This window comes from Phyllostomus hastatus, unplaced genomic scaffold (assembly GCF_019186645.2).
Source record: "Phyllostomus hastatus isolate PE091 unplaced genomic scaffold, TTU_PhHast_1.1 phas_contig_159, whole genome shotgun sequence".
NCBI classification, from domain to species: domain Eukaryota; kingdom Metazoa; phylum Chordata; class Mammalia; order Chiroptera; family Phyllostomidae; genus Phyllostomus; species Phyllostomus hastatus.
Window position 1 is genome coordinate 27,186,844 of NW_025333640.1, and position 21,128 is coordinate 27,207,971.

Sequence of the window (21,128 nt, forward strand, 5' to 3'; positions counted from 1 at the left end):
CAGTGACACCTCATTGCTGATGTCCAGTTGTTTTAATTTATTGATCTTTATTGTATCTCCCCAATTATGGTCATCGGACCAGATTCCCTGCACCAGAAAGGACTCAGCAGGTAAGTGGGAAAACAGAGTACAGGGAGGGGGTTCAAGAAGAGTGGCCCCTATACCTACATGGCAGTTAGGTCTCTATGGTATTTTCACACAAGTTCCTCTTCCAGGAGAGCCTCTCCTCGACTTTGTGGCAAGAACACAGCATCATCTGTTTCACAGAGGCAGAACCAGAGGTTCCCAGAGGCTGAGAGACCCAGCAAAGACACGCATGAATTTGCGTTACGACGTAGGTCTTCTCTGCACATTTTTTCCCGTCTGCAGCAAGGTGTTTCTGGACACAGCCAGAGGCAGCAGACACTTCTGCCAAGTCACAGCTTGGAGACTGAGGGGGGTTGGCAAGAATCGTGGGAAAGAGGCATAACCATGTAAAGGAGAAAGAGTGGCATCTCTTTGGCCAAAGGGAAATCTAAGTCTCCTTAAATCTCCACCCTCTGTGGTCAAACTTTGGTTAGGGGAGCAGGGCGGGGGATGGGAGAAGATCCCAGGCTGGTAGACCGCAAAAGTCTAGTAAGACCTCACTTAATGTCAGTGAGTCCCATGACTTCAAGCGCAACAGTATGAAAACCAATCTTACCTGATGAATTTTACAAGGTTCATTGATATAAACAGGAGTTAAGTTCCCACAGCATCACATCGACACTACAACAAAGTGCCGTTGAACAAAACGATGTTCTCTGAGGACCTGCAGCAATCATCTTCTCTTATTGCAGCTGTAGTTCCCATCCTGCCCCCAATTTCACCCCCTTTCCAGTCACCTCTGCATCTCAGTGAAGTTTGGGAATGCCGGGGCGGGGGGTGCGGCGGGGGGCGGTGCCCTCTGGTTGACTGAACAGCATCCACCAGCAATTGCTGCTGCTGCAATTCCTCACATACAAATGTTCATATATCTAGACTGGGAATTCTGGATTTTGTGAGTTTGTATATCTTTAATTTTTAATGTTCCACATGTCCCTTTTTTTCTGATTCAAAGGGATGCCACTCTCTTCATGATTCAGTGTCCCTGTCTGTGTCGGTAATTTAGTTTGTTAGTTTGGCAAGTATTTAACAAAAATCCCTCAAAAGAGTAGTGAACCTTATGGATCATAAAGTCTAGTGTGTGAAGAAAGGAAACAACACATTTTTAATCAAAGTAAGCAATAATGAGAGGTTTATTTAAAATTTCCAGTAGAGAAAACCCACTAGTTTTGGAATAAAAGTACTCAACGTACGAGAGCATAAGTGAATATAAAAGATTAGCAGAAGAAAAAGAAAACCAAACATAGTACAAAAAATTTAAAAAGTCTGAAATGGATTTAAACAGGGATGTTCTTTAAATCCTCCAAATATTTAACAGAGTTACTAAGTTTGGCAAACAATTCACTTGAAAATTAAAGCCTATTTCTGTAAACTCCATAAAAAATGCTTATTAAATTCACGCACTCCATACAATCAGTATTGAAACGTTTTTGCAGTCAATTTCAGAAAAGCAGGAATTATCCATTTGCTCTCACAGTTATATGAATTAACCAGCTGCATAACTGCTTTTGGGAGCGAATGAAACAGAAGATGCCAAAAAGAAAAACAAGTAGGATAAAAATCTCTAAAAAAATTGAAACACAGCAAAATTCAGACAGTTTGTTTTCAAACTTTGAAGCAACAAACTGAATTTTTACAGTATATTCTACATCTGTAGTTGTCATTTCCCTGGCCCCCACCCCCTCCAATACTCCTAAATCCACTAGTCTAATCAATTCTTTACCTCCAAATATTCTGTACATATATATTTAGCAAAGAGCATATGCCTAACATTATTCTGACAGCAGTATGGTCAGCATACGATTTTAGAAAGATTACTATGTATATCATCAAGATTAACCTTTACTTAAAAAAAAAAAAACAAAAACCATTACTAAACAAATAGTTTAAAAATATTATGAAAACCCATTAAAGAAGACTCCACATGGGATCTAAACCTGATAAAAACACACTTCAGAAAGACTATTAATGCTAAACTTCTGCCAAACGATGACCTTAAAGTGCCAAACACAGAAGAATCTCCTAGGACGGGATTTCCAATAGATAATTTGCCCCTGGCTTGGCCATCTCTCTTTAACTATACACAAAGTCCTGCTAAACGTATGCATTTTTTAGGTGATTTTTACAACAGAATGTTACAATGTAAACTAAACAGATTCTTGATATCAACAGTATGTTACCAAGGTGTTTTTTTTTGTTGTTTTTTTTGTTTTTTTTTAAATCTCTGAATCCAACAGTTGGTCACAGAAGTCAAGTATTATCGAGGCTCCTTTGTCAGCTCCCAATCGTGTCTGACTCATCCATCCTTCAAGTACATGCAAAGGCTCAATAGTTTTCAGGAGGCAGAAGCCTGAGGCTGCTTAAGACACAGATGAAATAGGATTATGGGGCGAACCCATCTGAGTGAGAACTTTATCCAGCCACTGGAGGGGGCCATGCAGATGGATCTCGATCCAGCAGGGGGTGCTAGTAACATCCTGGCGGTGGTACTCGGCTCCCCAACCCTAGAAACAACAGTTGGAGATCATTGAACTTGCTTAAGTCAGTGGTTAAACTTATTCAGTAAAAAGAGTTCTCATAATCAGACATGGAGATGTGGATGCTTTCCACGAGACAAACGCTAGGGCACACGCACACACACACACTCAGTTTGGCAGGCGCTTTTGGGGGGAATGGGGGTGTCCACAGCTCCCCCACAGCCCAGCCATGGATGCTGGATTAGTAAGTCTTGGTCTTGGGGAATGAAAGGTTTAAAATACACTATAAGGATGTTTTAACAGACAGTTTTTAACTTTCATTTTCATTCCCATTATGTTATAGTACTGTGATAGATACTATTAAATTCTCATTTTATCAAGAAAATGAGGGAAAAGGTGTGTGAGACAAAAGAACATTCTATGTCTCCCCTATTCAGCCTCTGAGGGTCCTCCTATCGACACAGAGCTCTTCAGCTTTTAATCTCTAAACAAAACTGGCAGGAGCACGTGCGTATCCAAAAGCCATTACGGACAGCTAATCACTGCCTTGAATCAACAGATTCCATTATTCTTTGGTACAAGAACGTAGCTGGCCAGACGGCTGCAGGTTTACTGACTCTGGACGCGAAGGCTGCAGCGGAGAGAGTCGCTGTGCAGGGCAGTGGTTTCGCTGGGGCCGCGATGAAGGGCCCGCTGGCCCGCTGGCGTGGTGGGCACCGGAACACGGAGTCCTGGGGAGCCCTGGCTTCACGGGGCGCAGCAGAGACCACCGGGCTCTCTTTCTCCGGAGACAGGGCCAGATCTCGCTGATCTTCGACCGCTCACACCCAACGCCGTGACTGGGACGGAACGGAAGCTCTAGAGGAACACCCACCTGTTCACCTGAACTGACTTCGATTTTTCAGATACGGGGGAGTTTACCATGCCAACACCTTACAAAAATATACTTTACACATTCAAGTCTAAAAAGGATCATGTTAAAAACAGGACAAGACTGGCTATTAACAGGAGTACAATGTTCTGTACCATTTCCTCAAGCGGCCATGTGTGAGAGGGTGAGGTCTGCAGGGCTTATGACAACAAAGAACAGAGTTGCATAAACTTGTCGCTCACGGACAGTGAGCAGCTGCCCTTTCTCCTGGCAGCGGCAGTTTTAATACCAGCTGTGTTTTCCCTCCCTCTCCAAATCCAGTTTCTCAGCTATGTCCACTGCACCTTGGACAACTCCCCATTCCCGCACTTGCTACAGTGTAACTCAACGTTTACGAGGCCAGCACCATCTTGAAGCTGGAAACTTCAGGTGCTTTTTCATCTTCCTATTGGTTCTCTGGAATAGCGCTCAAAATATTTGCTGAAGGAGTAAAAGCTAATATATTCTTAATGCACATCCTTGCAGTATAAACACTTTTAACTAGTCTACAGGTTATTTTTAGGTGCAGAAAAGTAAATAATTTAAAATGTGTAAAAGTAAAACAATTAAAATTGATTGGGTAATTGACAGGAAATGAGTTTGAGGAACACGCCAGTTGAGCAAGAAGAGTCATCAATTCTTCTAGCGCGGTCCTTCAGTGATCACAGACTCATGGAGGGACCTTAGTAATGACCGCCACACACAACTCTCTATTCCATCTGTCCACCTTAAGGATGAGGAACAGGAGGATCAGAAAAAAAAAAAAAAAATCCCTGGGCCTTAACCACACGGCTAAGACGGCAGACAGAACTGGACCCTGGATCGCTTCCTCTCAAGGGGGATTCCTTCCTCCATGGCAAAAAAACCCCAGCAAACACAGAACACTGCTGGCCAGTCACTGCCCTCATTCTAAAATTCACTTTAGCCAAAACGCCAAGTCAGAAATTAAACCTAAGTGTTACATAATGGATGAGACAAAGGTCTTTGTAGTTATATATACAAAGCATATAGGTAAACTTCTTCAAAAGGCAAAAACCTCCTTGAATACTAAAAAAAGTGCCCGATGCAGCAATGCAGAGCTGTAGAACTGTTTCGAGAAAAACACCACGAAGAGAACACGCTGAAAATCTGCTAGCAACATTCAAAGGAGAAGGGGGGACAAAAGGTATTCCGGGAAGGATATCTGTGATCTCGAGGATGACTAACCCAGCCAGGCTCCCAAATTGCCCTCTGTAATAAATACGTTACAGAACAGGTTTCCCAGCGAGCTAGGTGAGCTTCTGAAGAGAGGACATGAAAGGTGGCTGCATGCCTCACCCAAATATATAATTAATGCTGTTTCTCAAGGAAACAGAGGATACGAATGTATCTCTGAGAACGCAGTGACAAGTCAGCCAAGTCACCAGAACAAGCCACTGACTGGCTCACGAAATCTAAGCGGATGCTTAAACTTTTTAAACATTTCAATGGCGTCATACACATTTTTACTTCTCGGGGGTAAAAGTGGAGGCGGCAGAGAGAGCAATTACTGTGAGCGATGCCTTTAACTGCCCCCCTCCTCAAACCTCACAAGACGCTCTTAGAGCGAAGGCATCTATTTATCTTCAGGCAAAGGCCTTACTACTTTTGAATTATAAGGAAATCATAGGGTTTACTGGAACCACTGAAAAAACCAACCAACTGAAAATGAACCCCCGTGTGATGAACTTTTATTTTTACCAAAAGATTACTCGCTTATTGTTGAAACAAAAGCAAGAGCTGTTATCATAAAAGTACTGAAAACACAGAATGGGAAGAACAGGGAAGGGGGGGGTGTTTGTTGAATTGATCGGGTAAGACAACTGCGCATTTAGACTACGTATATTAAGTCTACAATGCACTGCAGTGATGTCAGAACACCTGACACGTGCTATCTGAACAAGCAGCGTTATTAAAGCCTGCTACTTACTACTGACATCCAGCACACACACTGGTGTGTGCCCATGACCCAGTAAGCCCCCACTCAGCGGTCTGAGACTTTAAGTGAAATGACATATAATGAGACCAATTTCATCACAGGGTAATCCATACAAACAAGAGTTAAGTTTCCGTGGTGTCTTGTCAATGTCATAACAAAACGATATTGAATGGAATGACATGATTCAAGCACCTGCTGTATGCATTCTCCTCGTAACTGACATCCGTAAGTTTAAAAATGCCTAGGTAGTAAGTACAAGTTGACCTCTATGGACGCACACCAAGGAGATACAGATCTCTGCACAGGGAGAAAGCACAGCACGTTGTGTGTCAAACCCCAACCAACGGAAGGAGAACTCACTCACCTTCACAAAGCTCATGCGTATGGTGCACATTTTTGTGAGCTCATAGACGGTCTCGAAGCCGTGGTTCACAGACTGAGCCAGTAACTGGGCAAACTCCTGGTTATTAAAGATTTTCAGACTGCACCCGCTCGGGATCTTGCAGACGGTAGTGGGATGAAAGCCATGATGGTAGTTGCAGTTCCGACTTTGCACGAAGATGCTGCTGTCGCTGAGGCATTCGGCGTACACCTCCCCTCCGACGTAATACAGATGCACTCCTGCGGGCAGACACAGCACAGACTTAGTCATCGCCGTGGTTTAGAGCTGCTTCGCTACGTGAGTTTACGTGCATTGAAACTCTGGCTAATTAGATCGGCAGATCGTCTCCAAGTCTTGCACAACTGACAGAATCTTAGTTAACTGTATTAGTTAAAATAGGGTCCATATGTCAAGAGGCATGTCTAGGTTTCTAGGAAGGAGTACGACAAAGTCTCTTAAAAATCAGTAACAAAGTGCAGCAATATCACTCTGGTAAGCGTTTCATGCCCTATTTGGCCATGGATTAAAAGCATATTCCCGGTTTATAATACAGTGCAATAAACCTGGACTTTGTCATGGGATGGATCCTGCACGCACTTATCACATAGCTTGCTGCATTTATTATGCAGCTCAGCTGTTTGAAAACTCTTCGAGTGGGAGAAGGGAGGATCGAGAGACGTCAGAGGACGAGGAAGCCACAGGTGGAGGAAGTATTGCTGAGAGCTGCAAGATGTAAGGTCCGGGGGAAAAAAAAAAAACTAGAAAAATAACTCATACTGTGCGGAATCTGATCTCACTGAACTACCATCTGCTCCAAACGTTTTCCTGTGAGGTCCAGACTGCCAGGAGTGTAGGAAATTGATCTTACCCCAGCCTTTGAAAAAAGGAGAGGGGGGCAAAGCATTCTGACAAAGCCCCGTACCATTCGGGGAGATTGCTTAATACAGGCCACCCAGCAAAGAGTCCCATCCCATTTGGCTTTAAACGATCTGTCTACCTTGCAGGTAACTCCTGCGTGGTTTCTTCAATGCCAAAAAAAACTACTGTCTCGCACAAAAATACCGTGTGTTGTGTTTTCGTGCACACACGACGGCTAAGACTTTCTGTGACAAGCTGCTGCTGGAGCAAAAGTTCCTTTTTCTGTCTGATGTCGAGAAAAACACTTAAGAGTGCACATTGTGTTTTTTCCTTTTTTTTTTCCTAACTGTAAAAATGAGAAATTTCCATTTTAGAAAATGTGGAAAATAAAACAAAATATAAAGCAGAAAATATTTTCACTTCTTCAGTGACCTCCAGGCAAGAATTGCTGACACTGGGACACGCCGCATTAGGTTCTGAGTGTCATTAAACTTTCCTCGCAAACATTTAAAACACTGACATGACTGCATGGATACAGACGTTTCTTTAACGAGCCTCCCATTACCGGACCACTGCGTTCACACTCGTCTGCAGCTACTCTAACAATGCCATGATAGATTGCATTGTTTTTGATAATATCCTTAGGAGAGGTTCCTGGAAGTTAAATCACTGGATCGAACACTTTGATTCGCTTTGCCAAATGACTTTTCAGAATGCTTACATCAATTTACACCCTCCTCACCGGGAGTCTGGGGCCCTTCTCCTCTCACCCATGCCAGTACTGAGTCTGAGTTCAAAACAAAAACAAAACTTTCCTAATTAAGAGCTGAAACGCAGCATTGTTTTAATTTGCACGTGTGGCTGGCACGATGATTTCATATGTTTACTAGCCCATCTGTGCTTCTCTTATGAATTCACTGTTCATACCGCTTACCTATTTGTCACACCGGGGTTCTAGTAGTTTTACTTTTTATGAATTGCACATATAATTTATTTGTTTCCCCACTAGTCCTTTGTCTTTTGCTTTTGTTTCTGTGTTTTTATAACCTCCTGAAGTCTGAGGTCTTTACGTAGTCAAGTCTCTTGGGATCTTTCCTGTTGCTTTACGCACTTAGACAGTTTCTACCACTCTGATCAAATATGTTTTCTTCTAGCTTTTTCATAGCTTGCCTTTAACAGAAAATTTCAACTCATTCGCTTATTTCCATACATGGAGTGAGGTCAGGGTTTCTCTCTGCAGCCTCACCTAAAGCTAGCTTCATAGCTGCAGGACTACTAGAAGAACATTCTACTGACCTGTTATGCCTCACTTAACATACATTAAATGTTAAAATACAGTATAGTCTGAGTTTAATTCATCCCACTGTTTTGTCTACACACTGATTTAATTGTAGCTGCACAATGTTTTATGAACCCAACATCAAGTACACTTTCTTTACTCTTCCGTTGAAAAAAGTCAGCTATTCTCACTTGCTTATAATATTCAGAAGACATTTTTCAACTTTCAAAAAACATGTTGTGATTTTGACATGGATTGTTTTAAGCTACAGATTGAATTAGGAAGGATGAATACCCTCAAAATGTGCTTCCAGTATCAGGCCTTCTCTTTAAGGAACACAGACCACCTATTTATTCATTCAGATTCTCTTTCTCTTACAGTAAAATTTGGTTTTCTTAGCACAAATCTCATATATTGCTGGTCCAAAAATTTTATGTCTTCTGTTACTATGGGGAATGTAATTTTCCCTTCTAGTGTATTTTCTAACTGGTTATTGCTAGATTGAAAGAAACTGACATATAATCTCTAGAACTAGAACACGGGAGGTTTCTAGATAAACAACCACATCGTCTGAGTCGACGCAGTGCCCATAAGTAACACGGGTGTGGGTGCAGGAGGAAAGGGGCTCATAAGCTTCTGGTGCACGTGGACATTGGTTAAAGCTTCCCGGAATGTAATTTAGCAAAATGGATCAAGAACTTCTGACCTACTGACTTCACTTCAAGACTCTCTCTCTCCCCCCAAAAAAAATCTATCCCAAGAATATTAGCAACCAATTAACAAACCCTATCATCTGCAAATAATGATCATTTTGGCTTATTTCCATTATCTGTAATTCTACAATAGTCAAGGCATCTGGAACAATTTTAAATAACAGCATTCTCAGAATTCTTATCTTCTTCCCAATTTTCAATAGAAATGTCCCAGAGTACAATGGCTTTTTACTACTTTGGGGCAATGGCCAACTTTAGAACTTAATGAAAGATATGTCCCTCTGCTCCAAATGTATGCAAAATTGTGTCTATCTACAATTTCAGGGGTTTACAGCCCACAGAGATATATTTGTATGTTATGAACCTAAGTTGTAGCATCTCAACATTAAATGTGTAGATGTTTTTTTCTTAATCACATCAATTCCCGCTTTAAGAGTTGTTTGCTTTTGAGGATTAAATGTTAAAATTTATCTCGAATGTGTGTTAAGCATCTATTAAATAATCTTTCAATTTGGTCCACTGTTCCAAATTTCATAGGTCATTTTTATAAAGATTTTATTTATTTATTTTTAGAGAGAGGGCAAGGGAGGGAGAAAGAGAGGGAGAGAAACATCGATGTGAGAGAGAAACATTGATCGGTTGCTTCTCATCAGTGCCTGGACTGGGGACCAAACCACAACACGGACATGTGCCTGGGCTGGGAATTGAACCAGCGACCTTTCACTCTGCAGGACGCCCAACCAACTGAGCCACACCAGTCAGGGCCACAGGTCATTTTTAAAAAACCTTTTACTCTGTAAATAATTTCAAATGTATAGAAATAGAAAAACAGATCAAAGAACAACCATATAACCATTGTCCAGATTCATCTGTCATGACAATTCACTCCAAATGCTTCCTCATTCACACCTCCCTCCCCTCTATTCTTCTACACACACACACACACACACACACACAAATATTCTAACACAGGATTATGTATATAAATATACACACTCATTTAAATACACACGCAGGGTGGGGCAAAAATAGGTTTACAGCTGTGAGTTCGTGAAACCCAGCTTATTCTGCTATTAGTATTTCTTAAATACTATATTATTTATTTGTGTGACCACTGTAAACCATGCCCCACTCTGCATGTATATGTGCATATATATATACAATTTCTTTCTGAAGAGTTGATTTCATCATGGCCCTTCATCCCAAAACGCTTCAGTGTGTACTTCCTAAGAACAAGGATATTCCCTTACACGGGCCCAGCACATCAGCAGTGCCGGCACCTCTAACATCAGTGTAACAGTCTAAAAACCTGCCATTCCTATTCTGGCTTTGTGTGTTGGCCCCAATAATGGCTTTATAATATTTTCCCCCTGCCTAGGACAGGATTACCTCCAGGGTCAGGTTGCATGACACGGAGCTGTCATCTCTCTTTAAACTCTTTTAATTTGGAACATTCTCACACCTTTGTTTTTTGACACTGACAATTTTGGGAGAACACAGTCTCTCCTCACCCTTTTAAATGAAACACTCCTTATTTTGGATTTGTCTGAAGTTTCCAGGTTATGAGATGCAGATCTGCATTTGCAGCTGGAATTTTCCATAGGTGATGTTATTTCCTTTGCAGGGCATCACATCTGGAGGTATATGGTATCCATCTGTCTCTCCCTGGTGATGATAATTCTGATCTCCTAGTCAAGATGTTGTCCAATTCCTCCCCTGTATAATTACTGATCTTGATTCTCCCTTGAAACTAACAGGCTGACTGTGAAGAAACACTTGAAGACCACGCACGTATCCTGATTCTCATTTAAAAAATTCTGTCTATATTTAGCATCCACGGGTGATTGTTCCCTGATGGCTACAAAATGATGAGTTTCCAACTCCAGCACTCACTCTGCATTTACCCACCAGCCTTCCCCATTCATGCGTCTATCTATTCATTGTTAGCGTGGGCTTCTGGATTACTAGTTTTTCAGTGGTTTAGAATTCATTACGGTACTTATGTGGGTGCTCAAATTATCCTAGAGGTGGCCAGTGAAAGTCCCTCCACTCTGGCTCCTGTGACACACCCCCATCACTTGCATGAACATTTCTCTGACAAAGTGTTCCAGGCTCCTCTTGTGCCCACCTGACCCAGCCTGGGGGTCAGCCCTCTCTCCCAGGAGCCCCGGCTCCTCTGAGGGGGAAACAGCGTTGCAGATGATGGCCAGGGCACCACATGTGCTATTGCTTCTGGGTGTCTCTGCCTCTTGGCCCTTTCGGCAGACAGATCAGAAACTACCTGCAGGTACAGACATGTCTATCTAAACACACACACACACACACACACACACACACACATTTACATAATATACACATATTTAAATGACTTCACACTGACACTTCCACAGGGTGTATTTCTTTGCCCTCTTCCACACTTGCATGTCTCTTATTTCACAGTGAAAACCTAGGTTTCCAAAAAAAAAGTCATAGATTGAATATTAATCTTATAATAGAATCTAGAAGTTTCAGGACTGTTTCATGCAGTTAGCTACTAATAACGAATTCTACTAAAAACAGTTCAGGGTTTATTTATAATCACTCTACCCAGACTGAGGACATACAGCTAGGTACTCTGTTCATAACTAGTTTTGGATTAGTTTATTCTTTTTCTTTTCCCTACAGTGAGTTATGGTATTCATTTGAAATACATTAGGTTTACTTAATTTAATTTGCTTTTAGTTTTAGGTTGTAAGTCACTTTTAACAGCAATCCTATCCTGCAGCTAGACCGGTACTCCCAAGAGCAACGCACCATTTCTGTTAATCACTACTAAATATTATGTGTTGGTAGCCCACAAAAAACACTGACTAGAAGGTGAATCTCCTGATAATAAAAATTGGAAAAGTATTTATAAACTGTAGCAAGTACGTATTATCTAGCATTTGCTATAGGAGTTCACCACAGGAGTCTGCTACAGTAGTTTGCCACTAGGCAGTTCTGGGGGAACAAGGACACCACCCACAAACAAACGTCCAGAAGAGGTTCGAGTGAAAACTCACCTTTTCCAATATGCCGCCTAGTGTTTTCAATAGTGGAATTCCGATTGACATTGGAGAGCAGCCCAAGGCAGAAACGGTTCTTGTTGTTGGAAGGATCGGTGAAGCCGTCCACCAGCACGCTCGTGGAGGAGGCGTGGAACGCTTCGCCCACGCGGTTATTGAGCTCATAGTAGACAATAGAGCACCAGTGTTTTGGCTCCTCGTAAGCAACCGCCTGGACATCTGCAGGAGAGAACAGCTCAGAGTCAGCCGTGCTCAGCGCCCCGGGCGCTCAGAGACTGAAACCGTGTTGTCAGGTTGGCTCGAGGTCCCGGAGTGAAGATGTGGCAAGGCGGCTGCTGTTTTAACACACAGAGTCTATCTGCGATGTCTCAAGCAGGTACTCCCCGCTCAGTGTGACAGCCTCCTTTCACTGGAGAGCCATTTTCTCTCGTGACGGTCAGGTACCCGAGAAGCCAGCTAGGCCAGCATACCCGCGGCATCTGCAAAACACTCACAATGTGCCCCTAGCAGGCCAAGATGGGAAGGACTCCCATTGCAGACCCTGGCTCGCCATCTGAAGGAGTGCACGGGCGGTACGTGCAACGCAACCGCCAGGGGAAGAGAACAATAGCGGCGGGCAACGTGCCAAAGGTGCTGGCACGAGAAGCAGGGCCTCTCAACAAAGCCCCGGTTTGCCTAGGCTTTTTCAAAGCCATGAAAATCAGTTTCTAATTATTGATAAGAAGTGACTGCGCCTCACGTTCGGTTGCCAATAACCATCAGAGCCCCGGCCCCGCTCCGGCCCTCGAACGCAGGAAGGAGCCCTGCCAGCTGGCCGGCGCGCGCGCGCGGGGTGAATCATATCTCTCTGCTCCAGGCTCCACGCGGACTTCCTCACGCCCGCTTCCAGGCATGCACAGCAGGTGCGCTCCGGCCCCCGCTCCCAGAGCGGCCCGCGGTGGAAATCACCCGGCTTCACTGACAGGATGCAGCTTGTTAAGTCGAATCTCTGAAGGCTAACAAACCTCCAAACAGAACGTGCTTCTAAATATTTGCAACTAAAAGGTTCTAAAGATAAGTTCCTTCTGTAGTAAAACCTCTTACACCGTTAAGAGATTCCAGGAATACAGACCATATATAGCCAGTGTGCCAATACGTTAATGATCTGAGGTTTATGAAGTCTTGAGTGCACAATCATTTAAAAAAAAAAAAAAAAACAGAAAGAAAAGCCACATTGAAGGCATGAACGACAATTTTTAAGGGAAAATTACTTCCATATTCTTAACACCAACCTCCATAAATATTAACCTGCACTTTACTTTAGAATTCGGTACAGAAAACAAGGATCATGATCACTCATATGTGGGATATAACACTGAAAGCCACAAATGAACAAACAAGACACACAGATAAAAACTCATAGACAGACAATGCCAAGTATGGTGGCGACCAGAGGGAAGGGAGGTGGGGGGTAGTCAAGGGCGGAGGGGGTCAGACAGAGGGTGGCGGATGAAGACTGGACTTGGGGCCCACAGTGCAATATACAGACCATGAATCACTAAAATGCACACTAGAAACCTACATAATCTTACTCTCCAAGGTCACCCCAATACATTTAATAAAAAATATGGAAAAAGAAAACCACACAAACATTAGCTTAATGGGCCCAAACGCATGCCATCTTCCCTGTTGCTAAGCGATCATCCCTTGTCAATTTGCTGTGTAAAGAAGAACAAAATTTTAGTGATTTGTAAGTGCCAAATCTTAAAGAAGGCTGCAACATTAACAGAAGGCTTTTCATCAGCTATCAGGTTGTTCAAAATACTAATCATCTAGGTCTGAGACTGATGCCCTTTTTCTGTACACGGTTTTGCAAACCATGTAGTCTCTCTTCTACCTATTCGACTGTACCCTAGCACTGCAACAGCAGCCACAGGTAACTGTAATGAATGAACACAGGGTGTCCCAATAAAGCTTTATTTATAACAAATAGGCACCAGCCTGAAGGGACCTGTAGGCTGTAGTCTGCTGACCCCTGCTCTAGGAACACCACCAAGAACAAACCAGCAACAACAAAAAGGCCAGCATTCCTTCCTCAGGAAAACATTAACTGTAAACTTATTCTAATGGGGAAAATTTTTAAAGCTATTTAAAGGAAAAGTTTTAAAACAATTTCAAGGTCAATTTCCTGAAATCAGACCTTTTAGGCTGCAGAACAATAGCTTTAGGTCCATATGCTCCTAAGTGTACATATGCCGTGCCCATTCTTTCCTGCTCTCTTGTTCCCCAAATAAAAACCCCAAAGATGCGTGAGACGGGAGTTCTTTTCTCCAACCAGACTCCACCTGTTGGCTCATAATTATGTGCTTGAGAGGATGTTCTACAGATCATCAGAGTCAACAAAAACGACAGAAAATTTTTTACAGATTAAAAAGGTGTACACTGCAGTTCACTATACTGCACAGCTAAGAAAGGTTCTTTGAGTTCATCACCCAATTTTAACAACTTCAGCAGCACAAGCAAGCCTGACAAAGTCTGCGGCATCCCCAATTTTAATTAAGAAACTGACGAGAATGCAACAGGACACACCTAGTGATCAAACTGCATCTTAACTTCAAGTCACATAATATTTATGCAAATTCAATGATCCTGGCCGTGTGCTGAGGGCGCACCTGTGAAGCGCTTTCCTCCAGGAGCGGTTGGCTGGGAGTTTTACTCATGACTTCTCGCCGATGCGCAGAGACTTTCCCAGCACCTCGTTACCTGAGCTCCCTGTGTGCTTCAGCACCCTGAACTTGGCCCTGCAGCGGGGGAGGGACCATCCATGGCACCCTCCCCTGTCACTACCAAGGAGTTTTGTAGAGCTGCACACAGACCCACTCTTGACTAGAGAGAGGGAAAGAAACGCTCGGTTCTGCTTCACGTTCTTCCAGGTTAAAAACAGGAAAAACACGTGCCTCGGTTCCTTTTGGCAGCGAGGTCAGAAACAAATAAAAGCAGCAAGAAAGAAACAAATGCTATTAGTCTGTTCCAGCTGCAGCTCAACAGAGACGAGGGCTGGAAACTAGATGGGGTTTGTGAAGCCCTACCCTGACTACAAAGGAGCCTTCTGGGAAAGGTTCTTTTTCTATATAACAAGAGTATTGTTATATGAACTTTTAATTTTGGAAACCACCAGTGGAAACTCCTCCTCAGGACTGTCACACTCGCTGTTTCTCAGTACCCTTCTACCCTTCGCCGAAAAGCGTCCTGTAGTCGTCAATCAGAACGACCGAGTGCCGACGCATGATGACATAGGGCCCTCGTGAGCGCGATCAGTGAGTGTGCTCTTCGTATCCAAAGACTGTTCCTGCCGAGCGTCTCTTACTGTGCTGGCTTCTCAAAGGCTAACGAGATTTTGTGAGAGAACGGAACAGCTGGACAGATACACCTGAGCCCCCGGAAAGGCCGTGGGCGGCGGCCCCTCACCTCCTCTGCTGATCTCCGAGGGCAGCGCAGGCGCCATCATGCTCGTGTCCATCGGCTGCGAGCCGTCCTGGGTCAGCGCGTCTTCAGGAGGCAGGTAGGCAGGCGGGGGTGTATCAGCTACAAGGAGAAAAAAAAAAACAACGATTACTTTATCTTTAATAAACACACACACTTCAAACATATATATTCTCTACTGTGCTGAAATTCTTGGGAGATTGAAAGTTTCCATTTCAACCTCCGCGTCCGAAGATTGGATACTCCAGGCGCTGGACTCACCGTATGCGTTCTAAAAATCACTCCTCTCTCGAGAATTTTAGTAAGAATTCAGGGAGAGGGAAGGCACTCAGGGCCAGCTCCAGGAGCTGTCTGCCTCTCCCAGGGAACACCGCTGTCAGACAACCAGACAAGCACTGAAGACCACCTTTCACCCGGTTCACCGTGGGCAAGCCCTCGGCATCTCCCGGGGTCCTCTGAAAGCTGCACAGGCCTCTTAACCGAAGGGGCTGCAGGGCGTCTCACACGGACCCTCTGGGCCCTTAGGGACCACCACTGAGTCTCCTTCCAGTCACCTCACTGCCTTAAACTGTCAGTTTCCTGAGACTCCGGGCAATCTGTTGGGACTACCTTCTCCACCTCTCCCTACCCACTTGACGCATCACTAGCTTTAAAATCCCTGGTAGCAGAATAATACGAAACAAATCAGTTTCTCACAGCTATATCTTCTAAATTTCAGAATTTACATAACATTTTCTCCTGAAGGTCATAGCCAGCAGACAAGTAAGAAGCGAACAACATCGATTTCTGAAACGAAGAACGTTTAACACAGGTCTTCTGTTTTCTTACATACAATGAAGGGCATGGGCATGCCAGAAACGAGCTCCTCACTGGCCAGTGTGAGCCCAGGCAGGACTTAGGACAGAGCAGGGAGCCACGCTTCACCTACAGGAGGAAGCTCCAGTAACTTAGGTAAGTGCTCCAACGGCCGGGGCAGCTACCCATGCAAAGAGCTAGCACAGCTGCACTCACAGCGACTTCCGAGGCTGACTCTTCAGCTGAATCAAACAACCTACCGACCTCCTGTCCAGCTGTTCCCAAGCAAGGACTCGGCGCACAAAGACAGGACTGTGGGGACCTTCTCTGGATGCCTGTTTCACCCCCGGCCCAGCTTCCTTTAATTTGGCTTCTTTCCTGCAGCTGGAGCAAAGACTCGGCTTTCCTTCTAGCCAGGAAGGAAGACATGGAGCCTCCTCTGACCAAACTCAATACACCTCGGCAAACACGCTGGTGGAAACGTCACAGGCAACCTGCGGCATCAGCACCCCTAAAGAGGACCAGGAAACCGTGCGTGGCAGCCACCACTCCCCCAAGTACCTCCTGCCACCTCCAGCAACTTTCTCCTCTTCTAGTTTCCCCTCCTCCTTGGCCCATGCCTTAATCCCTGACAGCTGGGGAGGAAGTGTAAAAATCAAGCAATAACCTTCCACATTTTCCCTCTTGGGCCCACCCCGGGTTTGCCACTGCTCAGGAGGCTTCTGGAGTCACCTCCTCCCCACTAGCCTGTGCGTTCAAACCCAGCGGGTTTGGGAGGGCGAGGATAGGGGTGGCTGGGAAATCAGCAGATGATACTCCTTTGATTTTTATAAACTAACCAATCTCCCACCCTCATCCTAAAAAACAAACATAACAATACAAAGTAACCAGGCTTAAAAGGAAACAATAGATATGAAAACAGAAGATAGCAGTATCGAATGTGGACCCCTTTTCAGTTTTTGAGGACCTACCAGCACTGTTGTAGAATTCAAATTTACTCAAAAAAAAACCCCCAAAAACGCTTCGGTGGCCCCATGAGCATGCGCGGCCACTCATTTACAGAGAGATCAAGTACACCTCTATTCAGAGTATGTTTCTTGAGGTCTACTGGCAAGAAATTTGGTACTAATCAATTCTGTTCTCTGAGGCACTTGCTTATTAACCTATTACCTTGAAAAACAAAATGTCCTAATTAATCATTTATTCTGATAAATATTACACCACCCATTAAGTCTAAAAGAGGAGGATAATTGTTTTCTGTCTTTGCTAAGTTAAACAAGCAGATGGTTTCCAGTACCTCTGTTGCAATCCCTTTGTTGTTAGAGTATAGGTTTCTTGGGATTACGTCATCGCTTACATGAATTTAATTAAGTAGGGGACTGTGATCCCTCAGGAAATATCTTTTCTGAGGTTGCACTTGTAGCAGGTTTTTTTGTTCCACGTATGAAATGATGTTGACGGAGCCTGTGCTTCTCCCAAAAGCAAATGTGTGCAACACACTATTTCTCTCTCTCTCTTTTATCAAGAGCAGAGACTGGAACGACGGTACCACTCCCAAAGGATGCAGCTGTTTCAAAACCCTTCAAAATAAAACATGAAAACCTATTCAAGCATCTGTGCCTGACGAGTAAAACAAGCTACGTGCTTGTTCCTTAGCTACAGGGTCTCCTTTCCCCCACAGCTGAGTCCTGAGTCCTGGCCCACGGCGCCCCCCATACCGTACCGGGGCAGAAAGGCGTGCCAGCATGGTAACGCTGCCTGGCTGACCCGCCCGCAGACCATCACCCGGCGTGTCAACCGACCTGGCATCTGAAAAGGGCTTCCCGGGTCGGAGCTGCTCGGAGAGTGCGGGTAGGTGCTGCTGCTGCTCCCGGGCGAGTTGGGGTAGCTGCTGCCGGGGGAGTGGGGGAACGGGTGGCTGTTGGGCTGCTGGAAGGAGTCCGGGAAGGTGGCGTTGAGCGGCATGTGGGGCTCATTTTGCCCCAAGTTGCGGAACTGAGCTAAGAGGCTGTGCTGAGGATTATATTCACTGTGTCTTGGAACCAGCACTGGAGGAAGAACTGGAAAAAAGAAGAGAGAGAAAAAAAAAAGACAAAAATGAGAATGATGAAAATCTGTAATGACCATCACAATCAAGTTGAAACATACTCTGTAAGTAACAAATTCTCTGAACCCTGCCCACGGCCAACTCAAAAGCACCATGCAAATGAAAAGCCTTTTTCGCCCAGGCACAGATGCGGTGGAAAACACCGTCCCTCTAGAGCCGCCGGTGAGTCGGGCCAAGAGGAGCAGCACCGACGCACTGCCTGGGGGGAGGCTGCACCGCACGTCTGGGAGGCTGACATGTGATGGCTCCTCTATTCCTAACTTTTTCATTGACTAGAAGCCGAAGCACAATTAAGAACATACGTCACCACGGACAAGCCCACTGTACATCCCTGGCTAAGAGTTTACATTTCAGAGTTAATAACACTTACCGAATGGTGATGAATTTTCCACCATAAACGTTTTAAATGGACACAACTCACCTTAAACCACAAGGAAGCACAGTAAATAAAGTTGAGAGGGGACATACAGTGAACAGTATAAAATCCAAACGCCAAGGCAGGCGGCGAATTAGACAAAACAGGATGTGTCGTGGGACAGACTTTATGTGGTCTGCTAGCGGTCACACAGTCACGGAAGCTGAACAGCAGGGACGATTCTAAGGGACGCACAGTCAGGCCACTGCGCGGCCGTGGGGACAGCCGAGCGCACCTGCACAGACCCACACGGGACAGCCGCCTCTGCAACTGCATGAGCTGCGCTTCACCCGGCTGGCGGCACGGCAGGCGCGCTTGCCCCAGTGTCAGCACGAACACGTGAGCCGTGTGTCCCTGCGACGCTGAGACTGCTGGACATTACTAGGCAACAGGACCCTGTTATCTGCATCACAATCTCACGGGGCCTTGACCAAAAAGTTGTTCAGTGGTGCGTGACTGTGCCTTAGGAACATCCTTTCTCAAAGGACCTTATTGTATTTACCCACTTTCCAGGATCCTTATCACTAACTGAATAGGTTTAAAAAAAACAAAAAAAAAAGGAATAGGTCATACAACCCGCATTTCGCCAACTGACTACTTAAGGCCAAACATGTTTATTTATAGCAGTAAAGGAGGAAAGAAAACAACTCAAGCCATTCCTAAAAGCTCTACATGTTAGGAACCTACGGAGTGAATAATGAGCATGGTCAGAAATCTCCAGAGGCAAAGCCACTGCCAATGCCAACGAGAATCAAAGGCGAGGACTGGCTCCCGGAGCCCTCACCAGGGTTAGGTCCTGCGCGTCCTGCCAGGGTCCCCAGGCGGCTCTGCCCAAGACCCAGGGCCCTCGGGATCCCTGCTGCTCTCGTGGCCTTGGCCAGAAAGACTCAAAACAACCCATTTGGTCAACTGCATGGGAGGAGAGAGGAAGAGATTTAAAACCTGTTATTGCTGCTGGGAGTTAGGATTCAGAATTTATTTTCCCAGTGAAACAATATTCAGGAATTAGACGTTAGGCATTAGGAATTAAGGATTTTTTTAGCGCTTTCCAGGAAATTTATCCATCTAACATTTCTATAGAAAAAGTGCTCTTACCACTTGGATTATTATTTATTCGTGAGATGAAAAATATTTAAGTAAAAATAGGTTTTTGAAGGTATTAAAATTTCTCATACGCTATAACTGAAATTTTACATAATCCTGTAGCAAGATGACTTCCCTGCTGACTCTGTAGAAATAAACCTTTTTAGTATAACAAATAAATGCATTTCCTTGTTAGCGCAGTGATGGAATCTGCCCAAACCAAGTCATCAGAAGAGCAACCGCTCCTTCTACCTTTCGAGAGCCGCCTGAAATGTAAGCTGCTTTGTTTGCTGAACAAAACATTCCCGATGGGCACAAAGCCTCCCCTAAGGCCAACAGAATCTCTACTCCAAAATAAACTCATGCTATGAAATAGTCCAATGCCTTTGAATTACTTCTGCAATCAAACATTCTCTTTTTCTTTTAGCTGCTGCAACTTATGTTATTGCCACTTTCCAACTTGCCTTTTTTGGTCATCTAGCTACAGCCTCCATGCACACTGGCATCTTTAAAACGGGGGCAAACACTGGCCTCTGTACCCCTGCCCACCAAGACAGCACCACACAGCAATTTCAATCAATTCCCTACCTTCACCCTTCAGAGGAGCCCTAACTCCCCAACACACACACACACACACACACACACACACACACACACACAGTCACCCTCTCCCCCCTCACTGTATCTTGTTTTTAGCGACTCCTGCTGACGAAGAGTTTTAGACGCGGGAGTCTACCTCTTCCCACAGCAGCAGGCAGCTGGCACCTGAGCTGGCACTCTGCAGGGCTCCTGCAGTGACTCTGCCATGTGGGGTCTGGCTCTTGGGCACAGTGCTGCCCCCAGTGGACATTTCAGGCGAGGTCAACAGCTTCAGCCAACGACCTGGGAGAAGGGAGCCCCGAGCTGCGAGGAAGGCTCATCTCTGATTATCGAGCTGAGTTTGCCACTGCTGACACCGGTACAGGTGTCTTTTAATGAACTTAAAATGTATTGAGGTGTCACACATCTGTACTAAGGTGCGCGCATCTTTGTATAAACGGGGTCGTCTAGACTCCTGTCTGGCTTCTCTGATGCAACAGTATGTCGGTGAGACTCACCAGGGTTGTGTAGCATCTTCTTACACGCGCACAGTACAACTTACTGACGCAGCCCCCTCGCCTAACCTCCTCAGAGGGTCATCAATTCCGTTTTCTCCAGCTTATCCTTCCTGCTTCTTCTCAAGAAAACATGTTTTCCTATTTCAGTTTCACTAGTAAAAAATACAGACGCACGCGCGAGCACACACACACACATTTTCCCTTGGCTTTCTTCACTCTACCCTAGAATTAACACCACTTTAGTTTATACAGATCTTCCTCACTTGTTTTTACAGCTAATTGCACCATAGTTTATTCAACCAATCTCTCACGTCTGGGCCTTCAGGTAGTTCACAATGTTTTACCATCACACATAACACTGCAATGAATGACCCAGTCATATAAACTGTTCTGTTAAAGGTTTATCTCCAGGATAAACTCCTAGAA

The 21,128-nt window shown here is 44.7% G+C and overlaps 1 protein-coding gene across 1 annotated transcript in view; it reads right to left on the reverse strand.

Moving 5' to 3' along the window:
• Window positions 1–1,225: 1,225 nt before the first annotated feature.
• Window positions 1,226–21,128, reverse strand: part of SMAD1 (SMAD family member 1) — a 62,950-nt gene continuing 43,047 nt past the window's right edge. Inside the window, exons 3-7 of the mRNA XM_045831683.1 lie at window positions 17,803–18,060; window positions 15,191–15,307; window positions 11,741–11,962; window positions 5,832–6,088; window positions 1,226–2,627 (exon numbers count right to left, since the gene is read on the reverse strand). Coding sequence (XP_045687639.1) covers window positions 2,484–2,627; window positions 5,832–6,088; window positions 11,741–11,962; window positions 15,191–15,307; window positions 17,803–18,060 — 998 coding nt within the window. The 3' untranslated portion in view covers window positions 1,226–2,483. The remainder of the gene's footprint in view (window positions 2,628–5,831; window positions 6,089–11,740; window positions 11,963–15,190; window positions 15,308–17,802; window positions 18,061–21,128) is intronic.